This window comes from Aethalodelphis obliquidens, unplaced genomic scaffold (assembly GCF_003676395.1).
Source record: "Aethalodelphis obliquidens isolate GAN/ISIS:26980383/991018 unplaced genomic scaffold, ASM367639v1 scaffold6, whole genome shotgun sequence".
Lineage (NCBI taxonomy): Eukaryota > Metazoa > Chordata > Mammalia > Artiodactyla > Delphinidae > Aethalodelphis > Aethalodelphis obliquidens.
In genome coordinates this window covers 14839337-14866302 of record NW_020837950.1, presented here as the reverse complement: position 1 = coordinate 14866302, position 26966 = coordinate 14839337, and the positions used below count along the sequence as shown (strand labels likewise).

At 34.4% G+C, this 26966-nt stretch overlaps 1 protein-coding gene across 1 annotated transcript in view; it reads left to right on the top strand.

The window, feature by feature from the left end:
* The window catches only part of DTHD1 (death domain containing 1), a 68122-nt gene that overhangs the window by 11501 nt on the left and 29655 nt on the right, over window positions 1–26966 (top strand). The window contains 3 exon segments of the mRNA XM_027104033.1: window positions 12300–12464; window positions 14164–14450; window positions 21453–21697. Coding sequence (XP_026959834.1) covers window positions 12300–12464; window positions 14164–14450; window positions 21453–21697 — 697 coding nt within the window.

Below are 26966 nucleotides of genomic sequence, written 5' to 3'. Positions count from 1 at the left end.
AGTTCAGATGAAAAGTCACCAAGGTATGATAAGGACTCATCTGAAGTGATGTAACCTAATAATTATAAGTACCATTGAAAGAGACCAAAACAATCATACAAGAAGCAACAATCAAAGGCATGAAAATGTGATTTTCTGATGTTGATTAAAACCTTGAGTTAGAAAGAGTTGATTTCAAAATTTAGGGAAAAAAACCCTATACTTAGATAAAACATGGCAAATTGAAATGTACATTTAAATAAAACATAATTCTATAAGCATCCATTCAGCACAAACAGATTAAGAAGGAATAAAATCAGTCTAGGCCTAGGCTTATTCTTTGCAGCATGAAATATCAAGGAAAAATGGACTAAAGCCTTCAAAGATTTGAAGGGAAGATGTTGTGGAATCAGGGTTTTCACCTAACAAACAAGTTTTTTTTGTTTTTTAATACAAGGGTTCACAAAATGTACTACTCACTGGTTCTTAACAAAATAAATAAATAGATAAAATTAATGAGCTAAGGATAAAATAAAATTTAACAAATCAAGAATAGGAGAGTAATACTTATTTTCAAATATCTGGTATTGAATATAAATAATATAAAAGAAAAAGTAAAAATTCATACAGCAAAGTGGCAACAGAAAGTAAACAAGAAAACAGCATGGTGACATCAAAGAGAAAATATCATATAAATAAAATCATCAGTTATATTAAATAAATATAAATGGGTTAAACAATTTATTCTGTTGTCCACCTTAATGTTAAATATTTTTAATACTTTATATGCTGTATTTGCAGAGGTTTCCTTAGATTTATTATATATTTTACCAATTTTACTGTCAATTGTTTAAGCTATTCATTTTATTAATTAAAATTCTCATTTCTAAAAGGCTATTGCTATATTTTAAAGGTCTTAAGAAAACTTTTCCCAAGGTACCCTGTTTTTACATTATGCTTCCTATTCTTTTATTCCTTTAATCATTGTAAGCACTTTTTTTTTAAGTTTCATTCAGATTATTCTATCATCTATGAGCATGATGTTAACTATGTTATCTATTACCATGGTTAATCTAGTAGACTATCATACTAATTCCATTCTATGACTCTTAGCCTTAGAAATTCATTTCTGAGTATTGATTATAATTTTTGATCAGATCAGCTTTTCTTCTCCCCTTCCCTTCCACCCAGAGCAGCTTCTGTGTGCTTCTTTGTTGCTTTCTTGAGCTAGTGTTCAAAGGGATATTGGTTGTTTTTGTTGTTTCTCATTTCATAGCCAGTGCTGCCCTTTGGGGATTCCAGCTTTTTGACTGAGTTAGTTCCAGCTGACAGCTGGAGGCTGTATCTAATGTGCCTGAGTACATGTTAGACTCTAGACTGCACACATCTGGTGTGTGTGCATGGTTGGTGGCGGGGAGCAGGCTGATGAGGGTGGGAGGATTCATAGATTCAGTCCTTCATGTTCCCAAGAGAGGAAAGAGGATTCTAGCTTTTTGAGATTTTTTTTCCCCAAATCTAGGAGATTTTCTTTCCAGCTTTTGAGTTCCTCCAACTTGTGTGTGTGTGTGTGTGTGTGTGTGTGTGTGTGTGTGTGTGACATTTCATCCAGCATTCTAAGATTGCCATTTGTCACCAATTCAACTAGCCAGTGTCAATTTCTTTTTTCTTCTCCATTTCTTTGCCTTAGTACATGATCTCTTCGCTTTTTCTACCATGTTTAGCTAGAGAACTCTCATTTATTCTATAAGCTGAAGCTCAGCTCTTTCCTTGTCTGTCAAGACAGTCTCTGATCTCCAGGAGGGATTGAACACTCCTCTCTTTGTGCCAGCCCTATTCTTTTGTACATCCTAAATCACACCATAGTGTTATTAAATTCCCTTTTCCATTTATCATCCCTCAGCATAATTATAACATAGTCGGTGCTATGTTGAATTAGGTGAATTAAATAAATTAATGAGTAAATTTGTGGAAAAGTAAATTGTGTCATTAATTTTCTATACTTTCTGACAATACTAAATTGATAAGTTATAATATGCTCTGTTGCTATTAGAGCTAGACATGGGTGGTGCATTTTCCCCATCCAGTGTAGCATAAAACAATTAGATGAGAACCTATATGAACTATTTATTTAACATTCTTTCATCAAAGAGTGAAAGCCAGTTGAACATTTTCTGTGGAAATAGAAACACAATGAAGCAATCCATACCTCAGAAGATAAAAAAGATAGAAACGATTTGAGGCCAAAACATAGTTTGAATATAAAGAATAAAAGGTCTTTGTTGCAGTTCATTCTTTCATGTGTAAATGATTTCTGGGGAAAAGATGAGAGTTATTTAATTATCAGCCAGAAAAGATTTCTTGACAGTAATGAAAGGAGAAATTAATTTCTTAAATGGAAACTTATTCCATATTATGCAAGAAATATTTTAGAGAGTTAGATGGGAAATTTTTTGCATGAAAAATGCTATTTCTATATAATGCTATTGGTTTTAAGATCATCTTATTAAAATGTAATATGTGAGTCATACACAAGAATATTTGTACAATATATGCATCATATCACAAAAAATAATAAAATGGAGAAACTGGTAAAGCTACCACATAACTTAAGAAATTAGATATTATCAATACAATTACATCTCCTTACTTATCTCTCCCCATCCCATCCCTTACCTCGCTACCCTAATTGCTCTTCATCTTCACCAAAGTTAACCACTACTAGGAAATTATGAATCATTCCTTTGTTTTTACTTTTTAGTTTTATCAATATATCTATATCTATATCTATATCTATATTTTTTTTTTTTGTGGTACGCGGGCCTCTCACTGTTGTGGCCTCTCCCGTTGCGGAGCACAGGCTCCGGACACACAGGCTCAGCGGCCATGGCTCATGGGCCCAGCCGCTCTGCGACATGTGGGATCTTCCCAGACCGGGGCACGAACCCATGTCCCCTGCATTGGCAGGCAGACTCTCAACCACTGCGCCACCAGGGAAGCCCCAATATATTTTTATTCATCACTATACAATACCTTGTTTGGTTTTGTTTGTGCTTACCGTTTGTAAAAGTGGTACCCTACTGTGTATAGTCTTATAGTCTTGCTTTTCCATTTATAAAAAAGTTCATTTTCACTTCTATATAATATTCTATTGAATAACTTTGTATTTTATTTACCAGTGTTCTTACTGATGGACATTTGGGTAATTTCAACTTTTTTGCTAAAACGAATAGTACTATTATGATTATTCTTCACTCAAAGTGTATTTGTGTAAGCATTTCTTTAGAGTATCTACCTAGAAGTCATGTTCAGTCATAGGGTATGCGCATGTACAATTTTACAAGTTTTACGAACTGGTAGAACTAAATTTCATGCTCCCACTATTGCTTTTTATCTTTTCTAGCCTTGCATATTGTCAGATTTTGTAATTTGGAAAATTTAATAGATGTAAAATGAATCTCATGTGGTTTTAATCTGCAATGCTCTGATTACAATGAAGGTGACATCTTTCATAATGGCTTTTGTTAGACATTGTGTTTTCTTATATGTGAGGTATCTTAATTTCTTTGCTCATTTTTGAACTTTTTACATTGATTTGTAGGATTGTTTATGGTCTCAGTGTTAATCCTTTGCCAGTTTGTGGCCTGTATTTTTATATTTATGTGACAGATTTATCATGTTTTTCTTTTATGATCAGTGCTTTTTGCCCAGTCCTAAAATACTTATATCTCCTAAATTATAAAAATGGTCCTTTTTTATCTTATAATTTTAAAGGTTTGAATTTCAAGGAAGTCTTTGATCCATCTGATATTGAATTTTATATACAGTGTGAGGTAGGAATTCTTTTTTTCCATGTGGATAACATTTTAACAGCATGATTTATTGAACCATTCTTTCTTTCCCTAACAATCTGCAAAGCCTCCTCTGTCACATAACAAGTTTTCTTCTTCTGAGCTGTCCCATTGGTCAGTCTTTTTACATAGTTCTGAGCCAATCTAACACCGTCATAGTTATTAAGGCTTTATAATTAAAAAGTCGATATCTGATAGGTAAGCCATATCATATTCTTTTTATTCAGGAGAATTTTTGTTTCTGTTTATCTTGAAACTTTCCCATTCATATAAAATAGAATCAGTTTGTTAAGGTCCGCAAGAACGAACTCTGTTAGGATTTTGCTAGTAATTTCCTCTGACGTATGGGTCAATTTGGAGAAAAATGACATCTTTAGCATATTAAGCCTTTAAATCTGTTACCTATAATATATGCTTCAATTTGTGTAGTTTTATAATGTCTTTCAATGAAGTGTTATCAAAGTCCCACATATGTATTACACACGCTTTGCTAGGCTTATTCCTAGATACCTTATAGTTTTAACTGTTATTATAAACGGTATGCAAAATTTTTGTTTTCTCATTAAAAAAAATATATATATATATGAATGCATTAGATTTTTCTGCAGTGGTATTGAAGCCAGCCGCCTTTCTAAACCTTTCTAAACCTCATTATTTCTAATATTTGTTTTCGAGAATTCCTTCAAGTTTTCTATGTAAACTCTTGCATCAACTTTAAGCAATGAAAGTTTTGTTTTTCCTTCCAGTCAGCACGTTTATGTATTTAATCCATTTTGAGTTAATTTTTGCATGTGGTGTGAGATAAGTCCAATTTCATTCTGCATATGAATATCCAGTTTTCCCCAAACCATTTATTGAATAGGGTAGCCTTTCCCCATTGTGTGTTCTTGGTATTCTTGTAGAAGATCAGTTGGCTATAGATGTGTGGATTTATTTCTAGGCTTTCTACTCTGTTCCATTGGTCTTTATGTTTGTTTTTATGCCAGTACCATACTGTTGTTACTGTAGCTTTGTGATACATTTTGAAATCAGGACATGTGATGCCCCCAGCTTTGTTCTTACTCAAGATTGCTTACTCAGGGTCTTTTTTGGTTCTATATGAATTTTAGAAAAATTTTTTCTATTTCTATAAAGAGTACCATTGGGATTTTGATAGGGATTGTATTGAATCTATAGATCACCTTGGGTAGTATGGAATTAATTCTTCCAATCCATAAGCATTTGTTTGTATATTGTTTTTCTTGAAATAGAATTTTGCTGTGTGTTTCAGTTATCTATTTCTTCATATCAAACTATTCCAAACAACAGCCATTTTACTAGTTCTCCTGATTCTGTGGGTTGTTTGGGGTCTCAGTTGGACTGTTCTTTGGTTTATCTTGCCTAGGGTCTGTTATGCATTGCAGTAAGATGGTGCTGAGTCTGGAAAGTCCAAGATGGGTTTATTCACATGTCTGGAGCCCTGACAGTGGTAGCTGCAAGCCTGGACTCCGCTGGTATGCTGAAATGGCTGGGCCTCGTTCTCTCTCCAGGTAGTCTCAAGGTCTCTTTCTTTCCACCTGACTTCTCCTTTTGGCCTCTTTCTGTCATGGGTTCTTTCCAGAAGAATAGCTGGACTAATGACATGGAGGATCAGGGCTTTCAAAAGTACAAAAGCAGACATTGCCAGGCTTTCTTAATTTTTAAGCTCGGAGTTATCAGATCACCATTTCTGAAATATTCTATTGATTGAAGCCAGTCTCGGAACTGTCTCTAGTCCATTGTGGGAGAGTGCTACACAGTGGCATGAATATTGAGAGGTATGGTTAGTATCTCTGGAGACCAGCTGCTGATCTGGCTTAAGATCCTTGATTTATATTGAGTTTTTCCTCATTTCTTTGGGGATATTATGCCACTGTTCATGGACTTAATTATCGATGCCGTGAAGATCTCAGTGAATTTTATTTTCATAACTTTTGGGGTGATCTGCTTTATCTTGCTGGCTGCTTTTAATATCTTTTCTTTGTACTTGGATTTCTGAATTTTTCTATGATGTATCTAGATGTACATTTTAAACACTTTTTCTGAATACAATACATTATGCTTTCTGAATAAGTGGATTTACATTTTTTTAGATTTAAAAAATAAATTTTATTGCTTTTAGACCTTCTTGTAACTACTTATTCATTTGTGTTTTTGAAGGACTTTATTTACTTATTTAAATGAAAGATTTTTAAAAATTCTATAGTGCTTTACAATTTTTAAAAGTTTCACACACATGATTTCATATAATCCCATAATTACCCTTTCTTCCCCTACCTCTACTTTGTCCCTCCCCACTTCCCTCTCCCCACTGGTTTCTTCTCTATATCTGTTAGTCTGCTTCTTTTTTGTTTTATTCACTAGTTTGTTGTATTGTTTAGATTCCACATATAAATGCTATCATACAGCATTTTCACATTTCTGAAAAATTCTTATATGTTTTCTAATCAAATATTGCCTCACCTCCATTTTATGTACTCCATACTTCTGGATTTCCAATGAGATGTATATTAGGCCATATCTTTCTAAATTCCATATTTCTTTTCTTCTCTTTTACATTTTCCAACTTCCTGTCTCTGTATGCTATATTCTGTGTAATTTTTTCACATTTCAGTTCAATTGCCACAAATATTGTATATTTTAAAATATACTTTTAATCTATCATCGACTTTTTGTTTCCAGCAATTATATTTTTTATATCTTAAGGTTCTAGTTAGCTTATATTCAGATTTCCCTCATCATTCTCGATAGTCTCTTGCTGACTGCTTATTTTTATGATACTGTCCTTTATCTTATTAAACTTTTCATATATAGTTGTTTTTTCATACTGTAACTACTAATTCTGATACCTGCAGTTTTTGAGGGTGTTGCCTGTTATTTCTGCTGGCTGTCATTCATGGTATTTATCTCTTTATATGTTTGGGGACTTTTGTTTGTGATTATGTATATACGAGACTTCTGCAGTTGTAAATGGAGCTGCTTTCCTCCAGATGGCATATATTTCTGTCTATGCTGAGAACCAGGTGCTACTTACCTAGGACTACTTCAACCTCTTTGAGAGTCTTGGTCAAGTTCTCAAGTTCACCTTTTATGGTGAAGATCTCAAGGATCACAGCTCCTTGTTTTGCTCACTTGATTATCACTTAAAGCTTTAGTCTCCTGTATCTAAGTTATTGGAAAGGAATTTGTCCTCATAGTAATCCCATAATTCCTGGCTGTTTGCCCCCTGATTTGACCCTGGCTTCACAGATGTTTTGGAGGGGAATTTGGGACATTCCTTTAAGATTCCTTCTGCTTATTGCAAGTCAAAAAAAAAAAAAAAAAACACACACACACACATTAGAAAGCATATTTATCAGGATTTAGTTGTTTAGCCTTAGGGAGATAGAGAATTTAGATTACTTAGTGTCAATTTGTTATTTATAATCTTGTGTCTTGTATATTTAATTTATAATAGTTAAAAGATTCCACGTAAAAAAGTCATTTTATTTATTTACTTTTTAGTTTTACTGAGGTATAATTAACAAAGAAAATTGTAAACTATTTAAAGCATACATCATGGAGATTTTATATATGGATACACTGTGAAGATTCCTCCCATCTAGCTAATTTACACATTCATCACCTCACATATCAACCTTTTAAAAAAATTTTTGGTGAGAACATTTAAATTCTACTCTCTTCTCTTAGCAAATTTCAACTATATAACAGTGTTATCAACTATAATCACCATGTTTTACATTAAGAAATGGTAATTTTATAAAAAGTAAAACCACACATGCCATATTTTTCTTTGTACTGATCAGTCAGTACAATGTTGTTGACACAGGTTAATCTCACTTAATAGAATGAAATTATTTCAGCAAAATTTTGAGGTAAGTGCTTACTGAGCAAATATGATTTTTCACATTTATTAAATTTGGAGGTAGTATACTAGAAATATTTTTACTTTATTATATACTTTTATACTTAAGAACGTATAATGTTACCTGTGGATTGGAAAGCCAAGTGAGGAAGAATTTAATTTAATTTCCAAATCAAAAAGAAACTATTACTCAGAATAGCCAACAGAATATTGAAGAAGACCAACATTGGAGGACTACCTGACTTTAAGACTTACTATAAAGCTACGGTAATCAAGACAGTGTGGTATTGATGACAAAAGAATAGACACATAGATCAATGGAACAGAATAAATAGTCCATAAATAGATCCACATAATATAGTCAACTGATCTTTGACAAAGGAGAAAAGGCAATACAATGGAGCAAAGACAGTGGAACAAGTGAACATCCACATGCAAAAAAAAAAAAAAAAAGAATCTATACACAAATTTTATACCCTTCACAAAAGTTAACTCAAAGTAGAATGTAGACATAAATGTAAAACAGAAAACTATAAAACTCCTAGAAGATAACATAGGTGAAAATCTAAATGATCTTGGGTATGGCAATGACTTTTTAGATACAACATCAAAGGTGTAGTCCATGAAATAAATGATTGATATGCTGGACTTCATAAAATTAGAAACTTCTGCTCCGGGGAAGACAATGTCAAGAGAATGAGAAGGTGAGCCACAAACTGGGAGAAAATATTTGCAAAAGACACATCTGATAAAGGACTCTTATCCAAACTTTACAAAGAACTCCTAAGACTTGACAATAAAAAAACAAAGACCTGATTCAAATAGGCCAAAAACCTTAACAGATACCTCACCAAAGAAGATGTACAGTTGGCAGATAAACATTTGAAAAGATGATCCACATCTTACGTCATCAGTGAGATGGATTAGTGGTTTAGACTATTTTTAGTGCAGTTTTAGGTTCACAGCAAAATTGAGAGGAAGGTACAGAGATCCTATTTACAAAGCAGAAATAGACACAGATGTAGAGCACAAATGTATGGATACCAAGGGGGAAGGGGGTGTGGGATGAAATGGGAGATTTGGATTGACATGTATACACTACTGATACCATGTATAAAATAGATAACTAATGAGAGCCTACTCTATAGCACAGGGAACTCTACTGAGTGCTCTGTGGCGACCTAAATGGGAAGGAAATCCAAAAAAGAGGGGATATATGTATATGTACAGCTGATTCACTTTGCTGTACAGTAGAAAATAACATAACATTATAAAGCAACTATACTCCAATAAAAATTTTAATAATATATAGTCTAAAAAAACAAGAAAAGAAACTACCCTTGAAAAGTTCCCTGTAATGTCTATTTCTACTTGCAGAGACAAAATATTGAGGTACCTTGGAACAACCTTTTTTATCTCAGGGAAAAATCTTAATTGTGTGGCACTATGGCCTGTACCTGGGAATGATGCATCAGGACACTCTTAGACTTGAAAAAGGCAGCCTGGGGAAGACACTTGATGGTTTGTCTACACTACTATTTTATTTCTGGGTAATTATACCAGAAATTCTGGAAATTATATTTTCTATCCTAGTGGATCTAAAGGAGCTTCCATGTTCTTCAATGTTCCTGTTCATTATATTTGAATATTTGACCTCAAATGGGCCAATCATAATTCCCTTAATGCCTGGAATTTTGGACATTGAAAGAGCCTTGAACTCAAGAAATAGCAAAGTCAGTTATTCTTGAATAAACAAGTTGATTTAATAAAGGTTGATTATGTTTTATGAAACTATTAGTATATCAAACTGTCATCTTTTGTGGAGTATAATCAAGGGCTATTCACTGTCTGGCAATACTAGTTGTCAAAGTTTGCTAATAGTATGTATTAAAAAAAGAAGTGTTTAGTTGCAGTGCTGTTAAGAACAGCTGGGATAAATAAGGATGCCACTAAATTATTTAATTTCAATATAAGTTGTATCTATTATCATATTAAAGTCTAAATTTTAGGTGATAGATGTGCTAACTCACCTAACTGTGGTAATAATTTTCAATATATACAAGGATCAAATCATCACATTGTATATACAAGTATCAAATCATCACATTGTACATATTAAACTTGCACAAAGTTACATGTCAATTATATCTCAACTGGAAAAAAAATAGTTTAAATTTGACCTTAATATCATTAAAGACTTTTTTGATTTTAAGTGACAGAAAAACAAACACAAAGTGCTTAAGAGAAAAGGAATTCTTTGATCCACATAAATTACAAATCTGGGGATATTTTTATTTTAATATTTCTCTTGGACCAGGAAAAACCCAGTCTCTCTTCTCTTTCTGCTTCCTCTGTGTCACTTCCATCCTCCAACACGCTTATTCCTCATGCTGGTAATATTACTATGTCTTCAAAACTCCAAGTTCAGCAGAAAAGAGGAAACTTCTTTTCCCCATGAGTATACATAAAAGCCCTGGCTCTTATTCTTACTCCAAATCTGTCACAAACCCATCACTGAACATATCACTAAAACCAAAAGGAAGATGTGCTGTACAAGGCAGGCTAGCCTAGTTTATGGCATGGTAACACAAACCTGATTCACCAAAGACAGGCTTGGTCGTCTCACTCCTAGACTTAAGCTGAAGGGCAGCCACTGTTTGGTTGCTGTCATGGTGGCAGAAGAAAGACCTTTGGATAGACCCACACTAGTAATTAAATGCTTAGCCTGGAAATGACAGAATGACATTGTTCACTATTCATTAACCAGAACAAGTCACATGGCCTCACTCAACCATAGGGGACAAGGAAGTGAAACTCCATCATGAGCTCAGAATGGTAGGGGGAAATTGGGTATTTTGAAAACAACACTGATGAATGCCAAATGTACTAACTGGCTCAGGTCATATACCCACCTAGACCTGGGAGTAGGGTCAGCTCCACTGCAGCTGAAAACATGTAGGTTTTCACAGAAAACAGACTATTATTAGGAAAAAAGTAGGAGTTATTATCAGAAAAAAATATATATTACATATAATTAAGTCAATTTCTAGTAAATGACCAAAGTTCTGGATTCAGTATGAGTATATCTTCCTGTGTTAATAGATTATTACCTTCCAAGTGTTAAAAATTTTACCATATTTGTATAAACCAAAAGCCAAAAACTGTTATATTTTCCCCTATCCTCTTGATTTTAATCTGGTTGATCAACAGAGTCTAAAGTTTTCAAAGTAGACATTTTAAATCTAGTTCAGTTCCTAATTTATGATTTATAGGACAGCTAAACCTGTGAAACTAAAGTGGTTTTAAACCCTTAACTAATTCTATTCACAAATAAAGATGTGGGATTCACACTTACGTCTTCATTCTTTAGTACCTAGCTAGAACGGTTCTGTCCCCCTTGTGGGTTTTAGCAGCATTAGACCAGGTTTTGTTTTCCTTTTTCCAGCAAGATGTTCAGTATCAAGTATTTTTCTTTCTGTAGATTTTAAGTGAATACCCATTTAAGATACCCATTTAAGTGAATTTAAGAAGAGTTTATTGTAAGGCTACAATAGGTACTCTCTGCTTTCTCCATCTCTAAAATTACCCTAATTCTTTCACCTTGTTTTTTTTCCTTTTCTCTCTTAGCATCTGCTCTGTTTTTCCTTTCTTAATAATCTCTCTGCTTATTCATATTCATAGCCCAGGGCACTACAGCCAAAGGACAGTAAGTTACAATCTCTGGGCCTTTTTCTTAGTCAAATTTCAAAGAAAGAAATCAAATTGGCTGGGTATTGGAAGTTGATCTAGTGTTAGCGAAATCAGCTCTGGTTGGGAGAAAGTATCACATAGTATATACAGCTGTCTCTTTTAAGGCTTTGGGGTGGGGCAAGTTAGCAAGGAGAATTGTACAAGAAAGCTAATTGGCCATGTCTGCTGTAGGAATTAGGGTGAGAATATCAATACCATTTATCCTTACTACAATTTTAAGTGCTTTACAAATTTTAACTCATTTAATCCCATGAGGTGGATAGTATTATTACACTCATATTACAGATAAGAAGACTGAAATATAGGGAGGTCAAATAACTTGTTCATGGTCATACAGTTAATAAGAGGCAGAGCCACTCAGAATTTGGAAGTAGGCAGTATTGCTCCAGAGTCTATGGTTGCTATACCACAAGACTTGGCTATCCTAAAGCATCAGTTTACATCAGTGAATTTATTGACTTGGGATATTCCCTTAACTCTTTTGCCAGTAGTAAAATGTTTCTCATTCTCCAAAGCTCATCTTCAATACTAGCATTTTCACTTTGCAAGCTTTCCTGAACACCTTCCTTCTGCTGTTAAACCACCCTGTACATTCTCTTCATTACCACACAGATCACCTTGTCCTGTGATTGTTTAATATTGTAATACTGTGAGCTTCTGTCGAGCAAGGGCAATATATACCTTATCTTTATGTTCCTGGTGCACAGCATAATTACTGACACATAACATATACTTAATGAATTGTTATTGGATTATTCACTTAATGAAGGAATGAATGCATTAAATATGATTTATGCTACACAAATTTTACCAGTTTCTCTTCTGCTTCCGGATTATAGGACAAAAAGCACTTCCATAAGAAAACCTGGGAACAATGCTTGTGAATCTTTGAAATTACTGGGATTCAGAAGCCAAGACAGTGGTTGGTTTGTGCTTGATGGTTTCGTGGTAAGAACCGTGCAAAGTGGCTTGATATCATTTGAATTGTGTGAACATTTAGAGAGGTAATACAACAGTAAACAAAAAATATTGATGATATTATATCCTGATGGTTCGTAATTGATGTTTACAGAAGTAGAATCATAGGATTAGACCTTTTATTCCTCAAATAGAAATATGAATAGTCCTTTAGGGGGTGCTTAAAATGCAAACTAGGCCTGACATGAATACACTATCAGTAATTTCATTCACGATAGTTTAATAGGTGCTGTTGGAAACCACTCTTAACTTAAATTTATTTTTACAGCTTTCTTCTAACTCCAAAATAGTTTTAAAATAGCACCTTCATTTCTGAAATTTCATGGAGATAGTAATTAACCATTCATATTATGCTTATCTCCTATGTATATATAAACTGAATTTGTTATTCCAGTGTCCTCATTTTGCTTTCTCATTTCCATGTTTTCTAGACAGCTCATTATGAGAAGAGTTAGACGTGTTAAGGTTCCTGAGAAGTAGACACTCACAAAGAGAGGGCAATCACATGTCCAAAGATAGCCTTTTTCTCATAAAGGAAGAACTTACATCTATAATTGTCTTGGGTCAGTTCCCTAGAAAAAGAGTCTAAGATGAGAATGCAAGTGATTCTTTGAGAGAGGGCTCTCAGGAGACTCCTGTAGAGTGATGAAAGAAAGCAGGGAGGATAAGGGAAGAAATGGGAGAAATTATGGCTTGAGCTGAAGTTTTACCTCAGCCTGATCCCTCAGGGGAGCTCTGAAGTGTGAGTTCCAAGGAGGCTGGCTTTACACTCTTGCATCAGTTAGTCTTTGTCTGTGGATGTGATGCTGTTCTGGGGGAGGGGGCTCTTATAGAGCAATTTTCTGGAGAACAGTTGGGCAACAGGTGGGCCAGACCTGGAAGAGGGATTTGAATTAGTTTGCTAGGCTGCCATCATAAAGTATCACAAACTCAGTGGCTTAAACAACAGAAATGTATTGTCTTACATTTCTGGATGCTAGAAGTCCAAAATCAAGGTGTTGGCAAGGTTTATTCCTTTTGAGGACTCTGAGGGATCTGTCCCAGGCCTCTTTCCTTGGCTTATAGATGGCTCATTTCATGTTCACATGGCATTCTCTCTGTATGCATATTTGTGTCCAAATTTATTTTTTATGACACCAGTCATACTGGATTAGGGTGTACTCTAATGACCTCACACTGATTTGATTACCTCTGTAAAGACCATATCTTCAAATAAGGTTGCATTCCGAGGTACTGGGAATTTGGCCTCCAACACAGGATTTGGGTGGAGGGGACACAATTCAACTCATACAGGGTCCACCATAACAACTCTTATCACACAGTGACAGAAATGAATATTTCAATCTCCACTTAATAATGACATATATTTTGTGTCCTATTGATAGTAAACAGATTATCTGGATCATCTTTCTCTTTTTGAAGTAATACTCTTTGGTAATGTTAGTTAAAATATAATTTAAAATATGCTGCCATATTTAGAGCTAAGCTGAGGCTGGATGACTTCTTTGTTTATGGGCATCTGTTTTAGAACTTGATTTAAGCTGGTTTCCTGATTGCCAAGAGTTTCATTCAAGTCATTCATGAATTTAATCAATTAGTCATCAGAATGCTTGATTTTTAAAGGAGGTTTGGTTAATAATGGCTTTTTGGGGGTGTTATTAGTTATTCTTGATATTTTTGAAACTGGCTGTTTCCCTCAGGTTACTCCTTCTTTCTTCCATGCAGGTTTATAGTGCTTCACCTGTCTTCCATTGTGGACAATAGCCATTTGGTTTCTTTTGTGAAGTCTTTGGAGGAAGCCATGCTCAGCATCACTGTTTGCATTGTACTTTATCACCAGAAAGACAATCCACATAGAATTGTCATTTTAGTGGTGCTTTCTAAAGATTTACATCAGGTGCTTAGGAACTTGCGCTTGGAAGCGTCTAGTGGTCCTCCAGAGCCATCTCGCAATTTCCAAGTGAAAGAAGAACAACTCCTTTTAAGGTTTACTGGAAACATATTTGCTTCAAGTAAGTATCAAGAAATCTTTTTGCATATTCTATGGGCTATCAGCCACAAGCTTCAGAAGGAGTCCACTAAACATGTTTTACTAAGGAAATCTTCAAAGAACTGAGGGGAAGCTTTGGAAAAGTAGGAAGAGAAAAAGGACTTATTTACTTCTTTCTTTCCAGTCTGCTTCTTCTCTTTTTAGAGCATGCACATTCCTTAATGGGAAGACCCTAAGTGACACTTTTAGAAATAATCTTCTCCATGATTTGTATAGCTGCGTTCAAGCTAGGATCATCTCTTTCCTACACCAGTGTCGTTGCCTCGTAAATATTCCTCTGTTTTCACTATTAGCCATGTGAAATGGAATGTATCAATATTTCCATAGAGTAATAACAGTGATCTTTTAAAAATGAGTCATACTTTATTATTTCCCTGATTAAAACTTTGTAATTACCTCCTATTCCACTTTAAATAATGCCCAAACTCTATGTTGTCCTACAAAGAATCTAACGTGAGGTCAGTGGACTCCCAAGAGACGTGTGGATAGACTATATTCCAGCATAACTGTACTATTTATAATTCCAGTTATTATATTTTATATATTTAAAATACTACGCCGGGAAGGAATCAATAAGCTTCACCAAAGTCCAAAAGGGACCATGGCACAAAAGTGGTTAAGAACCTCAGATCCAGATGACATACCCCTGCTTACCTCTTATCTTTATATTTATCTAGTGATCTTTTATTTCCATTATAAATCTTACCACAACTTGAAATTACTTTACTTATTTATTTGTTTATATACTTTTCATTCTTATATTTATGTTCTTCACTGGAATGTAAATTCCATTAGGGCAGTGACTGTGTCTTTCTTGCTGTGTACCCTTGAGCCTAGAATAGTGCCTGATATATCAAGGGCTTTCAATAAATATGTAGTGAATCAATGAATATATGATGATGCTGAGGAAGACAAACAGGGTGAGTGACTATGAGAGGTGGCAGGAGATGTGGCAGAAGTGAGGGAATGGGTGAGACAGAAGAGATAAAAGGAGGGAAAGAGAAAAGGAAGAAAAAGAAGAACAGAGAGAAAACAGCTGTGTGAGAGTAGAGAGAAAAAGAGCTTTGGGGGGGTTGCCCTCACAGCCATTTCTTTTTTATTGGTTCAACCCCTTTTCCTTTCTAACTCCTTTCCTTGAGGCAGAATAATATCAAACAGCATGCATGTAAAGATGAGGTGTGGGGGAAATTCAGGAATGGGTTCTGTGGGAATTTCTGGCCCCGGAGTCCTGTGATAGACTTGACTTGAAGTAAGAGTCTCTGTTTACTTATAAATTAATATAGATCTCATTGATTTTTAAATGGTGCCTATTTTCTCTCTAATTCTGGAAATTACTCTAAGCTCCGCTGGCTCTTTGCTCTCTGTGGCTTCAAAAACAATGTGGCTTAAAGCTGAGGCTGCCCTGTTTTTGGTATCTCAGAAATAAGTGAGATTCAAAATGTCCCAATTTGAAGTATGTCTTCCACTTTCACATGCAGAGTCTCAGCCATCTGAGCCAGCTGATGGGACCTATGGAGTGAGTGACAGAATGTCACAAAAAGGGGAAGGGGGAGGAGAGGAAGGAAGGGTGGAAGATATCCCTTCTTACTTGGCTTCCGGAATAGAAACTATGCTAGGATAATCCCTCTAAGAAGAGAGAGTCAAAACCTGGAAGTGTCCCACCCAAACTAGTGATGCAAATGACTTCCTGTAGTACTTGGGACAGCAGCTGTGTTTACCTCCTGCTCCAAACAGGAGAGAGTTACTGTGCTTCTCATAGGCAACGGTTGAGTGTACTATTGCCTATAATGGGGAATAGGGAGTATATGCTAAAATAAGAGTGCCTGGAGACAGGCAGCATGTGTGCGGTCCCTCTATATAGGAATGAAGAACTCCTCTTCACTCAAAGAAAATGAGTCAGTCAGGATGCCAGGATCCTTTCTCCTTTGCCTTTTCTAGAGACTTATGGCCAGATCTGGAGCTTCACTGGATTTTCTCCATCTAAGAGGAGCAAGACCCTCAGTAAAGAATTGATACCTGATCCTTCCATCAGGGCCTGTGGTAGCCTCTATGAATCTCAGATACAAACTGCCAGAGGTTGTCTGCCTGGAGGTCCTCCCCTCAATCCATCCCCACCGTCTTCTCTAGTCATCTCCTACTGTATTTTCCTATGTCACTTATAATGATCACGTTTAGAGAAGCTTTTCCTATCTTTCCTGATTACCTCTGTTCTTATTTTACTTATTCAGATCCTTATGTAATTCTCTTAGTGGACATGGTCATAGATATAATCTTCTATTTATTTTTTAATTGCTTGATCAATGTCAGTGTCTCTGACTACAGTGCCATGAAAGGAGGGCCTGTTTTATTGGTGGGCCTGCTTTATTTTAGGGAGGTGCTTAAAAGCTAGAAGAAGTATTTGTTTGAAGAATGAAGACAAAAGCTTTGGAACAATCTTAACATTATAGTGTTATGTGATTAAAAGTATTTAAAACTTTAATTAATAAATTTAGATGACTGCCCTCTGAGAAATATCAAAATCTCTATATTCCTTATATAGAATACAGATGGTTCTTTTGACTGAGAACCTTGGGACATAGAGATAATTTCTACTTCTAAGAGAAAATAAGATAGGTGTTCCTTTGGTTTTTATATTGGCCTTTGGCATTCTTCTGGACACAGCTAGAATCTTCTTTCTCTCTCTAGGTTAGAGCTGTTGATTCAGCACTTAAGCTCTCTATTGCATCACATCTAAGCCCCCAGTGCTCAGAAAATTCATAAAGTGCTAGGAAACGGGCAGACAGAATTTTATATAATGACACGTTAGCACCACTCATAACATCGAGTAATGCCCCAAAGAGGTCTGTGTGTGTCCAAGTTGCCCCAAATGCCCTTTGGCCCAGAGAAATAGTTTTCCCAGACACACGTGTTAGAATGTTAGAATGACCTTCCTTTTACTCATTTAACAAAGATTCCCTGTCCTTATGTACATTATATTTTACTGGAGAGACACAGAGAAGAAGCAAATAAATAATAAAATGTACAGCTTAATGAGGTGGAAAATTCCTTACAGAAGAATAAAGGAAAGGGAATAGAAAGTCTCAGAGAGAGTGGCAGATTTGCAATTTTAAATAGACTCGTCAGAGAAAGTGCCATTTCAGCAGAGACTTGAAGATGAGAGAGCAAGCCATAATCCTATCCCAGGAGAATTTGTCCCAGGCAGGGCAAGGAGGCTGGGATGGCTGGATGAGAGGGAGGGAGAGGAGAGTTGGAGGAGATGAGGTAGGTACTGGTCATGCCTTGAAGGCCATTTCAAGGACTTTGCCTTTTATTCTAAATGAAGTGGGAAGCCAAGAAGGGTTTTCAACAGGGCCATCACATGATCTGGGTCAGATTATATCTGTGTTGAGATTAGATGGTATAAGGCAAGTGTAGCAGCAGGGAGACAGGTTAATGAGCCATTGCAATGAATCAAGCAAGGGTTGATGGAGGCTTAGAGGCAAAGGTATTAGAAATTGTTTCTGGTATTTTCGCCATAAGCATCTTTGCCATAGACATCTTTGCCGCAAGTATTTTTACTGCATAACTAATTAGCCATAAGGCAATTTTGCCATAAAAGGTATAATGGCAAAAAATAAAAGGGGGACATTTAAAAGCACATAATGAAACATGAAAAATGAATAACAAAATTATAAAGACTTTACTGCGACACAAAATATTTAAATACAGTTAAAATGTGTGTAGATTCATGACAATGCTGCACAGATAACTGATTTTATTTTGCGGGTTGTGCCTAAGCACTTGTCTTTCAAGTCTTTTGTTCATAGTATTTTATACATTTTTTTTAACTTGTTTATTCATCTTTCTGTTTGGCATCGCACTTTTTCTTATTCACTAAAACTTCATCCTTCACTGAGAGAGGTATCAGTTTCCATATACCAGGATGCATATTTGTAACTGAGCTTTGTGTCACATTGCAAAACCTTCTACACTGTTTGTCCTTTGCATATTGTCACATGTCTCTTGACAGATGTTCCAAAGTTCTATGGAAAATGTGAGTTCAACTCTGGGTCTGCCAGGCTCTCAGTCTCAGCCTCTTTCTCCCCCAGTGTAGTGTGTTTCGAAATAAGAAACCAATCCGTGGGGTAAAACATCGTCATCTGTCATGATTTTTTTGTTGTATATGTCAAACCAAACTGTTAACCAGTTATTTTATCTTTTACAGCAAAATTGCCTTATGGCCAGATAGTTATATGGCAAAAATGTGGTGGAAAAAAGGTTTGTGGCAAAGATGTCTACAGCAAAGATGCTTATGGTGAAAGTACCTAGAACTGGTGGAGATGTGTTAGGACACAGAAATATCTTGAGCCAGTGGTTCTCATGAGAGTATTCTGGTTCTCTGTGTTGGTAGCATGTCACTTCTTCATGTGACTTTTCTAAGCAAAAGCATATAGGTCTATGTTTGTACTTCCTATGTCTTCAATGAAAAATATTCCAATATGCATTATTGAGAAGAAAATACATTGCTATAAAAAATATCTAGTAACTCACAAAATATAAATAAATTATTTAGTTCTTTAAATGACAAATATTTATTGTATAGCTCCTACCCTACTATCCCTGCTAGGAACTATGTACATAATACATTGACGAGAAAGAGGTTTTCAAAATGTCAACTAATGATTGCTTTCGTAATTTTGGTATTTAATGAGTGACTTTTGGTTTTACTTCTCTAAATATGCCGGAGTGGGAGAAAAAAATAAAATAATGCAATTTCTTTGTGCTATTTGTTCTTTTTTTGGTTCTGCTTTTTTCTGTGACAAAGGGTCTTCAAAATATAGTGTTACATCTTAGCAACAATGAAACTCCAACTTAAGTCTACATAATACTTTCTTTGATAACACTAAGATCATGCTATTTATTACTAGTAAATCCTCAATAATTTCATCCTTATTTCATATATAAATGTGATTCTTAGAGATTTACATTACAAATCTTTATTTTTTTAAATTAACTGGCAATTCGAGGTAGATAAGTTCTAGAAATAGGTAGAACCAATGTGACTACGCCTCATCCTCCAATCTTCATATACTTATATACATTATCCTTTATGAGTAATTGTATACCTGGCAGGGAGTATCATTCAAGGGGTGGAAGGAGAAATTTACTAAATTATATTCTGTTGGGACATAAGTAGCAACATTTTTCTTGGTAGTACTCTAGTGGCATAGAAGTAGAAGTTTGCTAAGTATTCCCACAGTGATCTAGAAACTCTAATTTACTATTTACTAGATGCTATTTCAGTGACTCCAAATAATTTATCTTTTTTTTCTTTTTCCCTTTCTTTCTTACCAGAATGAAACTTTTAAAGCAAACCCTGGATAGTCATGCCTGTCCTAGGATGTCCTAGGAATCTGTTTTGTTCAAGGAGCCAGGTTGCCCCTAAAATGTAGACTTAAGCAAAGGGACATACTCCTATACCTTCCATAACCTGGAGTTATTCTAATTCTAGATTTAATTGTGCTTTAGAAATTCACCAAAATGACCTCTAGCAGTCAAAACAAGGAGAAAAGTATTAGTGTCATTTACATCTCTCACAGAATGCAAGAGGGAAAGCTTCCCATAAGAGAAAGAGAGAGAAAGAGAAAGCTCTGGGCAGTCAACTTTCAGGCCTCTGAGAGCAGCAGAAAGTTGCAACTTAGATATAAAAGCTTCATATTGACAGTCTTTTAAAAAATTTAAGTGGGTTGGTTTTTGTCATACAAATTCAAAACAATGTGAGAATCCGTCTTCGTTCTTCTCATTTGCTGTCATTGCTATTATTTACTGAGCCTTTATTATGTGCCAGGCCCTGTGCCAATCATTCTATCCATACTCCCTCATTTCATTCCCAGAACAATCCTAGGACGTTAGTTTTATTTCTCGTTTTAAAGGTAAGGAAGTTAAGGCTCCAAGAAGTTCAGAGATGTGCAAGAACTGGATAAATATTACGGCGTAGGTAAATATTAGAGGCTGAACATGGATCTAGATCTTTATGTCAGAAACATATTATAACTGCTACGTTACAGCTTACTTTTAAATTTTGCTAAGGGTAATGCACACTTGCCTTACGAATACCGCAGTGTCTGTTTTACTGTTGCAATGAGAAGGTGAAATATCCTGACTGTCATGGTAAAACCCCCAAGAGTGAAATGTTATGTTCACTAAAGCTCCATTATTTTCAGTGGACAGTTGAGAAGACTTTTACATATGCTTGTTTGGGGAGAATTCACCAGGTTTTAATAGAAATTTTAGTAGCTATTAAATCTAGAAACTATTCCATTTGGAAGTTCTAGAACAGCACTGTATTTCTGCATGGTGAAAATGTTTTATATGTGTACTCTCCCATATGGTAGCTACTAGACAGACGTGGCTATTGAACATTCGAAATGTGGCTAGAGCACCTAAGGAATTGAATTTTTGATCTTAATTAGTTTTAACTTTAATTTTAAAAGCCACATTTTGCTAGTGGCTACCATATAGGAGAGCACAGTTCTAGAATGTCTGTTGTGAGGTCGTGATAGTGTGCAACGTGATATGAATAGTTAAGTGAAAGGAAAAATATCATTCTTAAAAAGTGAAAATAATTTTCTAAGTAGAGAAAGAGATGAGTATTTCCAATGGTTTCTTGTTGTAGCAAAATGGAATAGAAAAAGAAAATCAGATCAATGATGACTCCCACAAATGCATAAAAAAAGAAAAAGAAAATCAAAGATTATTAGACCTAGAAGCAGCCAGAGAGCACCTGGTCCAAGTATAGATGAGAATCATTTTAGTAATTTATACAGTCTCAGCTTAGTGCTGGTTTATTAGGTTATGTTTTGACAAGAGGTATTGACACAAAAAAGACAAATTTTTTAAAATGAATGATTATTTGGATTTTTAAAAAATAAGTTAAAAAAGTGGTATATATTAATAGTAACAAATGCATTTTACTTCTATTTAGGCAATGGGAAGGATTATGGAAAAGACTACAAGCTTATTTTTCATTTACAAAGGAAACCTAGACTGGAACTCCAAATCAAAGAGGTGGATGAATTGGGAAACTATAGCTGCCCTCATTATAAGGGTACCATTGTAGTTTATAAAGTACCTAAAGAAAAGATAGTCCACAACTTGGATCAATCTCTTATACTTAACGAAAACAATTATCAGTTGCCAATTTGCAAATTACCATTGAAATTGCCAAAGGTGAATCATTTTACTTCCCTAATTACTGTATTTTGTTAATTCTCTATAATTCTCTACCAAATTCAATACTGCATAAATACGGATACTTATGGTTGAAAGGAAAGATAGGAATAATGTTGATAAAGAAGGATAAGCTACAAGAGTGATAGAATGCATGTCAGGATTTCTACTTTCTTCCATATCAACTTTGTAATAGGAACAATTCAAATTGGTCTGGTCCTGACAGTATATTGTTAATGACTATTGAAAAAATGTCATTCATTTTCTGTAACTGATTCTGAGTAACTAAAAAAAATCATTTATAAAAACATAGAATACCGTTCAGAACACAACAATTTTTGAAAAATCATGTGGTGACAAGGAAAATGACATAAAAATATTTTCAGTGAGACTTACCAAATCCTGCACGTTTGTTTTAAGAGTTAATTACTCTTTCATTTCTGATTTTGTTTATTTGAGTTCTTTTTTTTTTCTTTTTGGTTAGTCTAGTTAAAGTTTTGTTAATTTTGTTTATCTTTTCAAAGAACCAACTGTTAGTTTCATTGATCATTTATACTGTCTTTTCAGACTCTATTTCATTTATTTCCATTCTAATCTTTATTATTTCCTTCCTCGATTAAATTTGGACTTTTTTGTTCTTCTTTTTCTAGTTCTTTCAGGTGTAAAGTTAGCTTATTTGCAATTTTTCTTGTTTCTTGAAGTAAGCCTGTATCGTCATGAACTTTCCTCTTAGAACTGCTTTAGCATAGATGTTGGTATGTCCTGTTTCTGTTTTCATTTGTCTATGTAGTTTTTGATTTTGTCTTCAAGTTCCTAATGACTCATTGGTTATTCAGTAGCATGTTGATTAATCTCCACATTTTTGTGAATTTCTCAGTTTCTTCTATTAGTTGATTACTAGTTTCATGTCACTGTTGTCTGGAGAAGATGCTTGACAGGATTACAATCTCCTTGAGTTTATGGAGACTTATTTTGTGACCTAACATGTGACCTATTTGGAGAATGGTCCACATGCACTTGAGAAAAATGTGTATTCTGCTGCTTTTAGATGGAATGTTCTTTCTCTATATATGTATCTATTAGGTTCATTTGGTTTAATGTGTTGTTTAAAGTTGATGTTTGCTTATTAATTTTCTGTATGGATGATCTATCATTGAAATAAGTGGAATATTAAAGTCCCTTATTATTACTGTATTGTTGTCAATTTCTCCCTTTAGGTCAGTTAATATTTGCTTTATTTATTTTGGTGCTCCTATACTGTCTGCATATATATTTATAAATGTTACATCTAGAGGAGAAGTTACAACTGATACCACAAAAATAAAAAAAGATAATAAGAAACTACTACAAACAATTATATACCAACAAATTAGGCAACCTAAAAGAAATGGATAAATTCCTAGAAACAAAAAAATCTTCTAAGATTCAGTCATGAAGAAATAGAAAATCTGAATAGACTGATTTCTTGTTAGGAGATTGAAACAATGATCAAAAACTTCCCAGCAAACAAAAGTCCAGGACCAGACAGCTTCATGGATGAATTCTAACAAACATTCAAAAGAATATTTACTATCTATCCTCTCAAACTCTTCCAAAATATTGAAAAGGAGGGAATGCTTCCAAAATTTTTTTATGAAGCCAATATTACCCTGATACCAAAACCAAACAAGGATGCCACAAAAAAGAGAAAATTACAGACCAATATCCTTGATGAATGTAGATGCAAAAATCCTCAACAAGATGTTAGCAAAGTGAATCCAACAATACATGAAAAGAATCATACACCGGGATCAAGTGGGATTTATCCCAAGGATGCAAGGATAGTTCAACATCTGCAAATCAATCAATGTGTTATACCACATTAACAAAATAAAGGATAAGAGTCATATGATCATCTCAATAGAAGCAGAAAAAAATTTTGACAAAATTCAACATCCATTTATAATGAAAATTATCAACAAAGCAGGTATAGAGAAAAGTTACCTCAACATAATAAATGCCATACATGACAAACCTACAGCAAACATCATACTCAATGGTGAGAAGCTGAAAGCATTTACACTAAGATCAGGAACATGACAAGTATGCCCACTCTTGACACTTTTATTTAACTTAGTACTAAAGGTCCTATCTACAGTAGTTAGACAAGAAACATAAGTAAAAGGAATCCAAATTTTAAAATTGTCACTATTTGCAGATGGTATAATAATATATATAGAAAACCCTAAAGACACTACCAAAAGCTGTGGGAACTAATTCATCAATTCAGTAAAGTTGCAGGATACAAAATCAATATATAAATAAACCTGTGGCACTTCTATACACTAATAATGAACTATCAGAAAGAGAATTTAAGAAAACAATGCCATTTACAATTGTATAAAGAAAAGCCAGTAATAAATTTAACCAAGGAGGTGAAAGGCCTATACACTAAAAATTGTAAGACATTGATAAAAGAATTTGGAGAAGATACAAATAAATGGAAAAATACCCTGTGCTCATGGATTGGAAGAATTAATATAGTCAAAATGTTCATACTAACTAAAGCAATCTACAGGTTTAATGCAATCCCTATCAAAATTCCAAAGGCATTTTTCACAGACCTGGAACAAATAATTTTAAAATTTGTGTGGAAACACAAAAGATCCCAAATAGCCAAAGCAATCTTGAGAATGAAAACAAAGCTGGAGGGATCAAGCACTGTGATTCAAACTATATTACAAGGCTATAGTAATCAAAACAGTATGGCATTGGTATAAGGACAGACACACAGATCAATAGAACAGAACTGAGAAGCCAGAAATAAACCCATACATATAGACAATTAAATTATGACATTGGAGCCAAGAACATACTACAAAGAAAGGATAGTCTCCTCCATAAATCATGTTGGGAAAACTGGACATACACATGCAAAAGACTGAAACTAGACCAGTATCTTACACAATGCATAACAATTAACTCACAATGGATTAAAGGCTTGTGTGTAAGACCAAGAAAATCCTAGAGGAAAACATAGGCATAACCTCCTTGACATTGGTCTTAGCAATGTCTTTGTAGATCTGACTCCAAAGGCACAGGACACAAAAATGAAAATAAACAAATTCAACACCTCAAACTAAAATGCTTCTTCATAGTGAATGAAATCATCATCCAAATAAAAGTTGAACCTACTGAATGAGAAAAAATATTTACAAATCATATATCTGAGAAGGGGTTAATATCCAAAATATATAAAGGATGCATATAATACCACAACAAATACAGAAGCAACTCAATTAGACAGTGGGCAGAGAAACCAGATAGACACTTTTCCAAAAAAGACATACAGGTGGTTGATAGGCATATGAAAAGATATTCAACATCACTAGTTATTAGGGAAATGAGAATCAGCACCAAAATGAGATATCATCTCAAACCTCTTGTATAGAATAGCTATTATCAAAAAGATAAGAAATAGCAAGTATTGGAGAGGATGTGGAGAAAAGGGAACCCTATACACTTTGGGGTTGGTGGGAATGTAAATTGGTGGGAAGGTAAATTGATCCAGCCACTATTAAAAACAGTATGAAGATTCTTCAAAAATTAAAAATACAACTACCATATGATTCAGCTCTTCCCCTTCTGGGTATTTATCCAAAGAATATAAAAATACTAATTTGAAAAGATATATGCACCCTATCTTCATTGCGGTATTATTTACAATAGCCAAGCTATGGAAACAACCTAAGTGTCCATTGATGGATGAATGGATAAGGAAGATACGGTATGTATACACAATGGCATACTATGCAGCAATAGAAAGAATTAAATCTTGCGATGTGCAATAACATGGCTGAACTTTTATGGTACAATGCTAAGTGAAATAAGTCAGACAGAGAAAGACAAACACCATGTGGTTTCACTCATCTGTGGAATCTAAAATACAAAAAAATGATCAAACAAACCAAAACAAAAGCAAACTCATAGATACAGATAACAGATTGGTGATTACCAACCAGAGAGGAGGGGGGTTTGGGGGACAAAATGGTTGAAGATGTCAGTTGTATGGTGATGATTGGTAACTAGGTTTTTGGTGTTGTTCACTTTGTAGTGTATACAGATATCAAATTGTAATGTACACCTGAATCGTATATAATGTATTGATAACATACCAATTTTACCTCAATTTTAAAAAGAGTTAATTACTTTTTTCTAAAATTCTTATTCTTATCAGGAGTGTAGGAATGAATTCTCTCAACACGTGAAACAAAAAGTAAATAATTTTATTGTTGTATGTACTATTTCTTTCAGTGATCCAGGACTTGTACTTCTAAACTACATTCTAATGAGAAATATAACTGAAAAATTTATCACTCCAGAGGAAGAACAAACTTTTTATCATTTAAAGAAAGCCAGAAGTAGTTTTACATGGTTTTACTTGTGTTATGAATAGCAGAAACATGTTTTCTATGGGATTAGATCTTGTACTGATTTTGAATAAATTAGTAAAGTAAGTCATTAATTTGACAAATATTAATTGAACTTCTGAAATAGGAAATGTGCTATGCTAAGCATTCTGATAAATACAGAGATATATAGGATAATACATGCCCTAAAGCTATGTTGTCCTGGATGCAGCCACTATCCACATGTGTCTATGGAGCACTTGAAATATGGCTAGTCCAAATTTAGATGTACCGTAAGTGTCAAATACACATTGGATTTCAAAAAGTTAGTACAAAAAGATAGAAAATATTTCGTTATTTTGCTCATAATGATTTCATAGTAAGTTATAATATTTTGGTTATGGAGTTAAACAAAAATATATTATTAAAATTAATCTCATATGCTTTAAAAGTTTTTAGATGGCTAACTAGAATAGTTGAAATTATGTGTTTCAAACTATATTTCTATAGGACATCATTGCTCAAAATTGTTTACAATCTAGCAGCGTATGCAAAACATGTATACAAAATCACCTTGTAAGATTGTGAATAATTAGACTAATGGTATAAACAGTGTACAAATAGTTATTCAGAGGAGGGAAATTGTTTTTCTGGAAGCTAAAATCAAGAAGTTTCATGGTGGTTGTGGCATTTTATCTGAGCTTTGTAAGTTTGTAGAAATTTGGCCATTGGGAATGAAGAAAAATATATGTTAGGCTGAGGAAATGGAATGAATTTGACCGGGGATGGTAGGCAGGAATTCAGAATTCGTATAACCACCATTAAAATAATTTCTAATGTGCCAAAGATCTTTCAAATGCTTTCCATGCACTGTATCATTA